The 12,176-nt window shown below is 41.8% G+C and overlaps 1 protein-coding gene across 1 annotated transcript; it reads right to left on the bottom strand.

The window, feature by feature from the left end:
- Positions 1-2,295: 2,295 nt before the first annotated feature.
- LOC102047349 (alpha-1-antiproteinase 2-like) lies at positions 2,296-11,967 on the bottom strand. Its single transcript, XM_027804957.2, has 5 exons — positions 11,863-11,967; positions 6,365-7,021; positions 5,095-5,365; positions 3,151-3,298; positions 2,296-2,542 (listed from the first exon to the last, which is right to left on the bottom strand). Exons 2-5 carry the CDS (start codon positions 7,002-7,004, stop codon positions 2,348-2,350), a joined length of 1,254 nt encoding a protein of 417 aa, XP_027660758.2. The 5' UTR covers positions 7,005-7,021; positions 11,863-11,967; the 3' UTR covers positions 2,296-2,347.
- Between the last annotated feature and the right edge of the window lie 209 nt (positions 11,968-12,176).

Genomic DNA, 12,176 nt, shown 5'->3' with positions numbered 1-12,176 from the left:
GAGCCAGCAGCGTCCACCGCCCGCATGAACAAACGGCGCCAGTGGGTGGGAGAGGTAAAATGTTAGTCTGCAGGAGGGAGAGTGGGAGGCTGTGAAAAAGATCTGGTGCAGAGAGGAAACACGAAGAGCAAGCGTAATAGGGAAAATCTGTTTGGTGTTGCAGCGACGAGAGCAGGTTTAGGGGAGTAGGACTCGGTGGATGTGGGGGGGAGAGCTGAGAATGGGCCACAAAACAAATGGCATAGCGCAGCATGGACGTAGGCAGGGAGCAAGCTGTCTGCTGCTCTTTTGTGCTAAGTGTGGTGCCTGCCTCTTCTTCCACACTGTCTCTGGCAAATCCTGCAGTGGAAAATCACAGCACGATATCAATACACCAGGAGCTATTGCCTGATAAAGCAAGTCTGGCAGACAGCTCCTGGATGCCGATCTTGACATTGGCAGGAAATCCCCTGCGGGAATGGCAGACACCCCTCATCACCACCGCTCTGTCTCCCATGGCTGGCACACAGGTACCGCATCATTCGCTGTCCCTGCAACCTCTCCAACACATTTTGCAAACACATGGAAATTGTATAGAGGGGAAGCACAAGCTGTGGAGTGACAGTTCTGCATGGCAGCATGTCTGCCCCTGCACCGCCCTCCTACAGCACTGTGCATCTGGGACCTCTGTTTCTTCCACATTTCTTGATGTAAAATGAGGATCACTCTACTAAAATCAATTATGTCAGTTTTTCAACTGGTGCAAATTGGTGCTACTCTAGGGAATTCAATGCATAGCGAAGGATCTCAGCTCTGTGAGCTCTCTCATCCCTAATGTTTACAGGCTGAATACCCGTTCTTGAACAGTAGTTGACAGTAGGAGTGATGCTGGCTAAGACTGACCCTATTGATGCTGCACTGTGCAGTCATATTTCAGGAGGACAAGAAACCTGCACAGTCAGACAGGGTACCTTATGAATTATATCCCTGTGTGGATGTCAGGTCACAAAGCCACCCAAGCAGATGGAGGTGAGTGCAGGAAGGAGCCAGGAAGATGATGTAGTGCACATGCATCTCTTTCACTGGGAGCCCTGCCATCAATGCCTGTCATCAAAATGCTTTAGTCAAAAAACACCATCAAGCACCACATATAAGAGTTAACAGGAACATTTACTATGAAGACAGAGCAGAAAGGAGGCTTTCCTTTTGGCTGTGAAAGGGGAGACAGCCCTTGGCACCAGACTCATTAAAAGCAGGTATGATTTTATTTCAGAGAGGGCACACAAGACCTTGCTGAGGCTGTGTTAGCTTTCCAAGCTGTTTGACTGCTCCCAGTGTGATTCCCATGCCATGCCACCATTTCATCGCCTTAAAAAACCCACAACTGTAGGGAAGAAAGGGGCAACTGTGCTCTTTCTGGTACCTGTTGCCAAGGCAGGTCTGTTGAAAGCAGTCACCAGCCAGCCCTCAAGCCACCCCCTGGTTCAGGCAATCTGCTTATTGGGTGCTCCCTACCTACTTTTTTGGATGTAAAGAGGACAGCACTTGAAATATCTACAATTTTCTAGACCATCATTATATGTTTTCCACAAATCTCAGCTGACAGTATGCTTGTGTAATTACCATCCAAATTCCTCGCCTGTCCATCCAACTACCTCCTCCTTCTGACCACTGATGGTTACATGTGTGAGCAGTCAGCTGCTTGCAAGGGCTAGCTAAGTCTTTCAAATTGGCATTATGTAGTTGAAAAGTCTTTGGGTTCAAGAGCAGATTTGATCCTTCTGCTCTGTTTTGAGTTGCAAGAAACTCAGGAAGATTTGCTGCTAGATTAATAGTAAAAATGACAGAATGTTTCTGGTGGAGAAAGCAGATTTCTTTCTCTGTTGAAGACAGCTTTTCACATTCCCAGTGCTGCCCTCCACTAGAAGCTTCTGTTTCTCGTGACCCTGCATTGTTGATTCAACTCTTCCCATCTCTTGTTTACTTACTTATGGCAAATTACAACCACTTCTGCTTTGTTTGCAAGAGTGTTAATCATTTTACCTGCTATTCTGGCTGACAACCACATATTAAGCAAGAGTCTTCTGTTGTAATACAGATGTCTCTCTCTGAATGCTGGCAAGTCTTAGGTCTTCCCTTGGCTTTCAGTCAAGTAAAAAAGTCATTCTTTGCTAGCTCAATTTAAAACATTTTCCTTGTTTCCTTTTAAGCAAGTGTCTCGATCAATACCAGCAGGTTTTGGTAAATGGCATAGAATGACAACTCTTGCTAAGAAACTATATACTAGGCTGGTACAAATGGAAATAACTCACATCATGCAGTTTCACATCATCTTTAATCAGCAATAGCAAGCAGAATTCATGTCACTTCAACTAGTGATAGTTGGGTTAACTATTTTTCCTATGAAGAGTGTACTGTTTGTATCTCTATCAAAAATCAGCATGAGGAAAGGACGGTTGAATTCAATGGTTGGATGAATAGACAGTGTCAGTATTTCAGCAGCAGTTCCTGCTGCTGCCTCAGTACCTCTCTCATCAACATCCAGAGCAGCCTTATGAACAACCTAAGAAGAAGAGAACAGACAGTCATTCTGGGCAGACAGCAGCCACCTGGGAGATGAATCAGACCCCATTTAAAGCAGCACTGTTTTGAAGGATCCATTGCAAAGTGAGTAGAAGCCGCAGAGATGTGAGCTGTGTTGTAGTCATGGCTGCTCTAAATAAGCAGAGTGATGGAGATACAGAAATGTCCTAAAAAAAAAGTCCCAGGCTATTTTTCCTCTGTCCCAAAGATTGGATGAAGGATGGAGGCTCCACTTGTAAGAGTTTCTATCTCTAAAACTGAGTCTCTAGGGTAGGAGGACAGGCTGTGATGTGCCCAGGAGTGTTACTGGCTCCTGTCAAGGAGCTGGGTCCTCTCATGTTTCAGATACTGTCCAGGAAATCTTGGCCAATACCAGTCTTGGAAAAAACAGGTGTGCAGCAAAGTGATCTGATCTCCACTGTCACTGAGGGCCAAACTCTTCTTGTAAGCTTACTAGCTGAGGCCAGGGTGAGCCCAGCTGCAGGCAAGCTGGGAGCCAAATTTAGCTGGTGTTTCTGGATGCTACCACAGAGGTGTTTTCCTGCATGTTTGTGAAAGAAAGGAGAGGGCCAACAGCCATGGACTTACTTTAGAAACCTTCAGGTCTGGGGTGCCAGTGATGCCAGAGAGATCTGCCTGGTCACTGAACACATCCACAATTCCCATCTTGCTAAGAGTGTTCGTTATTTCGTAGCTCCCAGAAATAGAAAATTTGGGGAAGTAGAGGCTCACCAAGCTGTTATGTAGAAGAGAAACACAGAAGGTAGTGAAATATCCTCACCAACGTAAATGATGGTGAGAAAGCTCTGTAATTCCCATGAGTGTCAAACCCCAGTGGCTTAGACCCTGAGTATACAATAAGCACTAATTCAGTTGCTGATGCTGATGGTGACACAAGCACTATGATTCTTACTACTACTGCTACTAATACTACCTATCTGGTATTCTGCTTCAGCAAATCTGAGAGTGGTCTGCAAAGGAGGACAGTAACAAGATCCCCTCTTCACAGCTAGAGAAGACAAGGTGCAGAGGTGACAGCCCATGCTGCGCAAGCAGGTGAAGACCTGAAGTGGGGCACAGACAAGGTCTGCCTGGGGACAAGTGTAACAAACCCCAGCACTTTGAAAGTGAAGCAGCGTTTTTGGCATAACTGTGGCGTTTGGTATGGCTCCAGGGAAGGTCTGTGCCCTGCTGCCTGCACCTTTGGACACCCCTATCCTCTAATCTTCTTCCTGTGGGTTGGCTGTGATAGAGTTTGCCTTTAACTACGAGCTATCTGTAGGCAGCTCCTGCATAGTGTGCTTTCTGTTGGATTTCTCTTCATGTACTGTCTAAGGATCCTCAGAGCCTCCAAGTCACCTGCTGCAATGGTTCCCTTTAGGTAGCTCAAGTCTTTTGCTGTCTCACTCAAAGACAGCCTGGCTTGAATAGCAAAACAAATAGGAACCAAACCACACAGCTGTAGCCTTTATCTGATAGTGTCCAGTGCTCTAGAAGATGGGACCAAGTGTATTAGCACTGGCATCAAGATAATAATAGATCTGAAACTACCATCCAGTTCTCACAACATCTCCCGTAAAGAGCTTATTCCTGTGTTGACCTTGAAGGCACTTGAACCAAGAATTCATTTAGATAAGGATTTTTGCTGATTTTGCAGCTGAGAATTATATATTTGTATTTTTCATATTTGAGGTATCACATTAATAGTTCATAACCAGTTTGTTACCCACTATGTTTTTATTAACTGTGCTGGTATTTCTATAATGATGCACCAAGAATCGTGGCTGTGAACTGCACAGCCTTATTACTTGTGAGTCAGGGCTGAGCTTGGTATTAGGCACACATTAACTTGATATTACTCATCTACTGGTGCTAAGAGCTCTTCCCTCCGAGACAAAGAAAGTTGTAAAACATGTCAGCTGATGTTAGTGTCAATGGTAGGAGCTACAACAGAACCTCATTAGATTCTTACAGTTTTAAAACCAAAATGTCAGAAAATCAGCACACCTGCAATTAATCACCAGCCTGTTCTAACAACCACTGTGTGCTGCAATGGTTCTTGTAAGGAATATATTTGTGTAGGACATGTTAAGTATGTAAGCATTACTACAAACTGTTTATAGTTTATTTAAGGTTTAGTACATATGTCTGACTCATGCTGTGTTCAGTGACATATAAGAGGTAAAACATATTGGCTGAAACCTCAGTATGGGAGATCTGCCTTAGAATTTCCACCTTCCCACTCAGACAATGGACTGTTTTAGAAGTGTCGGTTGAGGCTTGCTATTCGGGACTCCTGGGAGCCCATCAGGATGGTCTCCACTCTAGTGAGGAAAGCAGCAAGTCATGTAGGCATCAACAAAAGAATAGTTAAATACCAGCCAGCTGCAAGATATTTACAGCTAGGATGCACAAGCCAAAAATAACCCACTCAGTTCCCAGAACCAGCAAATTCATAGTGTTTGCATTCCCAAAAAAAGTAAAAAAGACTATAAATCTAGGTGCTGCTGCAGCTGACTGGCAGAAGATTACCTCTGGAAGAGATGTTCTGACCATTCCTGGACGGTTTCCTTGACCAGAGTTTCCTCTAACTGCTTCATTTTCCCTTTTGCTGGCAGAACCAGAAATGCCGTAGCACTCCCATTATAATGAAGACGTACCACTGTGCATGACAGCTCCTCATCAAAATAGAGGTCGAATCTGCCTGTCTGGTGCATCATAGGGACTTTCACAGTCATTTCAGGATCCACAAAGAACTCCCTTTCTTCGGTATGCTCTGGTTTAAAAGGCTTTTCCCAGCTGCCTGATAGAGAGAGGGAGAATACAACTGAATATCCGTGCCTCATCCCATCATAAACTGTATTTTAGGTAACTAGTAATAATATTCACCTATTGGTCCATTTGTTAAATTCAGAATTTTCAAATATAATATTTTAAAATGTGTATCACAGGAAGGCAAATATCTTTTACCTGGTCAAAAGAGTGCATTAGATTTAAATTTCACTTTATTTTTTCAGATGCTAGTTAATGAACTAATTAGGCATTTTCTTCATACCTACCACTACTTTTCTGTTTAGGTGATCTACGTGGCCTTTCTGTAAGCTGTCATTTAAGGGCTTACTTGACATCGTGTGTTCTCATGTACTGTATGCATTTCATTTCTGTTGACTCTAATCATAAGCCTCAATTTGTAGACAAAATTAATGCAGGATTTCATCTCTCAGTGTTGTTATGTCAGGCTGAAGAGCACACCACCTATTTTGCATCAGAAATGCACCATGTTTCAAATTTGTTCCTTGAAATGTCCTCTCCTGTTCATCCCTGGCTTCTTCCATATATAAATATGTTAGTGTCTATACATAAAGGATTCTGATAGAAAAATAAAAAAAAGAGTATGTAGTAAATTAGGCCATTGAATCATGCATACTTTTAAAGAGAGGTATTAAAAGGATTAGGTCATGCGTGCATCTCAGCTCCTTCACTGAAAATTGGAAGAACATGGGGCAATCATCAGTTATGGCTAAACTATGAAAGTGAGCTCGGGCTGCACAGGAAGCTGCGGCTTGGATCAGAGGTCCTGCAGCTGCCACAAAAAGAACCAAGCCTGTGTGGCCCCTGGCTGCCTCCTCGTGCCAAGCAGGGTCCTGCCACCTCTCCACCACCTCCAGTATGCCATTAGGGGCTCTTCTGACCCAGCAAAGAGCATTTGAAATTTCCCCCAGACCAAATTTCAAATGAGGTAGCTGACATTAGATCTATTGATAAGAATGAATAACGTGAATGCAAGTCCTAGAGGACTTACCTTTAAAGAAAACAAAGGTAGCCAGAAGCATTACAGTCTGTGGATCCATGTCCTTGACCAAATCAGCAATTTTCCCATGTGTTTTCCTCTCTATATAATCATTGATCTGCTTCTCAGCCTCCATGGGATTATTGAAGTCAGTGGTAAAAGCCTCCAGCTGATACAGAGCTTTAGCATCATCTAAAAATTTTTTTAGAGGTTTCAGCTTCTCTGTTAGAAAGATGGCATTCCCCATGTTGAGCTGGACCCCGCCCTCAGGATGGCTCAGCATGTGGATGAGGTTGTGGAAGCCTTCCTGTATCTCTTTCTCCTGAATCTCTGTAAGGTTGAAGGTGAGTCCTTCCAGGATCTGAGTCTGAGTGGTTGATCTAGCCCCTAGGGCCAGCATTGCAAATGCAGTGGAGATGCTTACAGGAGAGAAGAAAATGTTCTTATTAGGTGCCTCCAGTGTAATCTCTTTAAAAAACTGAAATGCAAAGTCAGCATTGTTTGGCACCAGTTTGAGGCAAGCAACTGCTTCATGTGCATGGTGTATATGTTCATTTGTATCATGTCCATTGTGGTGGCTGGGTAGGAGCTGACCATGGGCAACAGCATGAAGCCCAGCCAGAAGCAAACTCATGTAGAATGTGGTCTTCATCTTCTTGTATTAAAATCCTATGGAACAAAGAAGAAACTATTACTAACATAAGTAAATTAATTAAGTAGAAATAGTTATTCTGTCATTTCCAGTGAATAAGAAATCTTAACTCTTTCTTTTGTTTTCAGCTCTTGGCAGATTTTTATTATTCCCCACCCCCATCCCCTTGGCCTCCTGGCAAGTCTCTGCCAATTCTTCCTACCACCCTCAACTTAAACACCTGTGCAGGCAAAATTCAGCGTGGATTAGGTGAATACACAGCAACCTCAGCATGCCAGAGAGTGGAACATATCCCATCAGAAAACACACTATGGCTAATCACTGGAAGGTTGTGATACTACCATGTTTTTGTCACTAATGGTCTAAGACAATTCCTGCAAAGTGCTTCATAGGAGAAGTCTGGATGGTTTGTGACTAAAGGGAGGAAGAGGAAATCCATGCAAGTGGGCAGCAATCAGTAGCTACATACAAACAGAATTTGAGCAAACAGGCATGAAGGAAATCTTTAAATAAACTTTTGGTCAGGTTGGTAAGGCACCCTATTTCAAGACAGGACAAATGATGGCAGCTGTTTTTCAGTAGCAAATAGAATATAAAGCCCTATATCTCTAAGGAATAGGTGCTCTTTCTTACTGAATAAAAGTGATTAACACTTTAAATAAATAAGTAAGAACCTGAAGTAATATGTTGTCTCTTAATAGAGAAACTGAACCATTGGAGTGGGTTCATTTTCAGCACAGCAGCAGAAGTCGATGTCATTAACAAAAAAAAGGCCTTATTTTTATCAGATGCTCTACTGGTCAAAGGGCGATACATTTATCAGCCTGTTAATGCTTGGCTGTGGTAGCTGCATTCCTTTGCAGAGCTGACACTCTGCGCTGTATAAGCTCTTACAGAGGGACCTTGGAAATGTGGATATGAGTATCCCAGTGATCCCCATTTCTGAGGAGAAATCTAGGGCAAAGAAACTGTGACAGACTTGCAAAGAATTTGCGGAGATAAGCCAGATTTCCTAAAAATTGTGCAAAGAAAGACATATTAAACCAATTGCACCTTTCTGCTCTGGTGTGATTCAACTTGAGAGCCTGTTGTCAGAAAGTGCTACGCTCATGGTCCTGCTTTCTCCATAACATCAGAGGGAGGAATTTGTATTATTAGTTGACTATGCAGTTACAGTTAGACATGCATAAGAACAACAAAACATTTTTGAGCTATAATCAAATATTCAAACATTTACATGTTTGATATAAGTATTTCTAAAAAGCAGGCCTATTTGCTATAACATCTACTGTGTTACTGACAAATGGAAGAACCATAAGGGTTCTTGGTAACTATATTTTCAATTACTGTGCACAGTAGTTTTAAATTATAGCTTGGCCTTCTCAGATTTTGACATTGAAATGATACTTCTCAATATATCTAGCTACTTGTAACTCAACATTAAGAGCTCCAGTTCTGAATGTTTGAAAGCGCTATCAGTGAGCCAATGTATTAGTCAGACTTTGAAAAGAAACCAACTCCCGAACAAAAGCAAGAGAGCTAAGCCTAATCTATCCCCACATATCCAGCAGGGCGATTCAGAAGCCGCTTCTGGATAAATTATTCACTGTGAACTATTTACTCAGCTGCAGTCATAATTTATTAAGAATAACACGAATACCAAAGAATAAAACATTTCATTTTAAATATAAGTCATCACCTGCTCCCTATCTCATCACATTAATATTTATTATAAAATACAGCAGATAGATAGACTTTTCTATATACACATTCAACTGTCAATTTGTGTTTATTTGGAAAGCAAAATAGACATAGATTTTAACTGACCTGGCCGCACAATTATGGCTAATGTGATATATAGATAGCATGGGTTTGCTGTAAGGATTCTGTAAAATATCAGCTACAGTTTTCTGAAGGTTTTTTCCTATCCTGATACTTTGCTCTATGTAGTTATGACATGTTTGCATTTCATGGTTAATTTATGTACTTTCATGGAATTAATTTCATTTTATTACAGCTCTGAATTCACAGATAATTAAATGCAGTCTGAATCTGAATCATCCATCTGTTACTCAGTACTGGCCAACCACAAACAGTCAAGACACATGATTCAGCCCTCACAAAAATCTTGATAATGGTTGATTTTAAAATCATAAGATTAGAAAAGACTCATTAGCTGCAGTTTGTAGAGGTCTTTTTTGTTGTTTAAGCCTTGAATAAAGAAGTGGCCCACTCTAATAGGCCCTTCTTTGAAATGTAAAGGTACATGTATAATAGACTTTGCATCCTGTAAGCCTTTAGAATATGATTTGTGATTGTTATTTCATACTTTATATTTACTTTTCCATTTGATATTATTGTGGCTTTTAGTTTAGCAAGTGATCAGCCAATGATAAATTGACAACAGAGATCCTTTCAGTATGAAGCAGAAGATGCAGATTCTTATATGTTCTTAATGATCGAGGGATTTTCTTACTGAGCATATTTGCTAACAATTTATTAAAAAGCAAAGAGCTGAGACGCTGTGCTAAAAAGACCTCAGTGAATTCCCTGTCTGAAAGGACTATTTTTGCAGGAAACTTCCATTTTAAGACCTTTACTCATATAATAAAAACAATTTGTTCATGAACATGGGAGTAGAAGCGGAAAGCTCTTCAAAATCTAATTCCAAATCTACACTGACTTGTTGAACAGCCTGGAAGGAAACCTGTTTTGTTCTCTTTGTCTATGTTATGCAATGACAACATATTTGTGGTATTCAAAAGGTTGCTTTCATGAAGAGGTTTCAATCAAACCAGACAATGGCACAAGAGCATGCCAACACCTGGAGGACAGTGTTCCTTTAAGCAATTTATCTGTAATAGACTTCATAATGACACTTGTTGAATGTATTATCTCTTCCCTGTTACGCAATCTTCCCTACCATGCAACCCAGAATGGCAATACTTATTTTGGACAGTATATTCTGGGAAGAAGATGTAGAAAACTGGGATTGGCTGAAGTTACCTTAGAATAATTCTGCAAGAAGACCTGGAAGGGAGCTGGACTAAGTTTTCTGACCGACAGAGCCTGTTTCTTTGTGGGTATAGCTAATTTTTCCACTTTAGGGCTAATTTTTATCTCTATGATTTGGAGAAACAATTTGGAAATAAGTTTTCTGCCTTTAGATTACCATGTAATAGTACAGGAGATTAATATTCATCCTATGCTATTCCCATGAGGGGTCCTCACTGATAATCTCATTTCAGACAACATGAAAATTTGCACTGCTCAAAAACGTATGCAAGCTTGATATAGGAAAGCTGTTTGCTCACCAGATGGTGCTGCTTCCCTCCTGATTGCTTCTAAATGAGGAAATGTAAGAAATCTGTTTCCTGAAAGCTCACTGGGAGAGCACCAGGTACACCAAGACATGCCCCGGCCGCCACCGCCGCCGCCCCCCCCCCCCCCCCCCCCAGTGGTATCTGATGAAGTAATCTCAGCTTCTCAGGGCCATATAAAACAATTAAACAAACAAAACCAAATCACCTAAACGCACAAAAAAAGTCACAAAAGGAAGACTTGACATCTGTGTGTGAAAAAATTACCTCAGAAGCCTACTGTCTTGGACCACCTACTCACAGGAGCACCACAAACTTAAATGTGCTTTGCTGGCTAGCCAGAAAGATCTCTGTGTACCTCATTGCATGTGCCTGGACATGCTCCAGGGCTTTTACAGGCTGATCAGCTAGGTGCTTATAACTCTTGTGATTCAGAGTTTTAATGTCTCTGTGCCTGAGGCCCCTGGGAAGATTGCAAGCACTAGCCAAGGGCATTGGATTCTGCAGAGAATCCAACCACTGTGACTATTTCATTAAAAGTAATTCCTTTTGCAGCAGAAATAAGGAAGCCAAGTTTACACTATCCTTTAGAAATGTATGTGACTGTTCACAGAGCTGTTCCCAGTGCCATCTATCTTCTGTAAAACAGCTTAACATTGGAGAGCTCCCCTGGCAAGTGTACCCTCCAAGAGTGACATCACCCACTTCTAGGCCTCCTTTTGCCTGGGAAGAGGTGAACATGAGCTCTCACTCTTCTACCATCAGTATTTTCTGTTGAACTGGAATTACTGCACATAGTCAGGGATGAAGCATCCTTGAGGCCACAGGATAAAAAAGAAAATAAAAAAGAACCAGTGCAGTGGTTAGGGCAGTCAGGTGGGACAAAGGAACTTTTCTTCCCTTTTCAAAACAGCAGCAGTGCCAAGAATAGACCAGACCAGGTTCACAGTTTCTACTTTCAAGTGTGCACCTGACCACTACCCAGTCTCTGGCTCCATGAACATGTTGGCCTCACTGTGATCTTAGCTCCCCTGAGCATGAGGAGAACATAATTTTGTCTCCTTCCCTTTCAATGGCCCTGTAATCTGGTGATTAGAGCAACAGGGAGATGCCTCATCTGAAAGGGAAGCAGACCTTAGATATTCCATTCCCTAAGCAAAGATATTTCTTGTAGACCTTGGATATAAAAATCAGAAGAATTACTTAAAACGAACTGCCAATACATTAGGTATTGCTTAGGATATGCTGGCTCCAGAGATCATCTTGCTTCCCTGCAAGGGAACTGACACCCCACCCTGGCTTTTAGATTCTTACTCCTCCTGTCAGCTACATAACAATGTACAGGCAACTCCATGCATAAACTGTGATGCCTATGTCCTTTATATCCAGCTGATCCAATAAAAGCTTCTTTATGACTAGAACAATTCCTAAAACAGACTTCAATATAAGATACAACCCTAGGAAAGACTTAAAATCAATTGCAAGGAACAAGAAGATACATTTTTCAAGTTTCTATAGGAAACAAAAAAATTACTTACAGTAGCTTCCAAGGATCCTGCTGTATTCACTAGGACTACCCTGCAGCTCCCTCTCTTATTTATACTGTAAAGAGCATTATGAAAGCAGAGCGTCCTCTAGAAAACATTAACCAGGGCAGACAAGTGTTATTACTTTAGGAATGGTGCAACAGTGAAGACAATTTTTTGGGGAAGGCACCTGATTTTTGCTATATACACATGGTCAAACCCTGACTTTACTTACAACAGTCATGAGTCTTCCTGCATTTCTGCAGATCCTCCTGCTGGGAATCCAGCCCCTCACTCCAGGAAATACTTCACATGCATCATTAACT

The sequence above is a fragment of the Falco cherrug genome, chromosome 7, assembly GCF_023634085.1.
Source record: "Falco cherrug isolate bFalChe1 chromosome 7, bFalChe1.pri, whole genome shotgun sequence".
Taxonomy (NCBI): domain Eukaryota; kingdom Metazoa; phylum Chordata; class Aves; order Falconiformes; family Falconidae; genus Falco; species Falco cherrug.
This window is presented reverse-complemented; position numbering and strand designations above follow the sequence as displayed.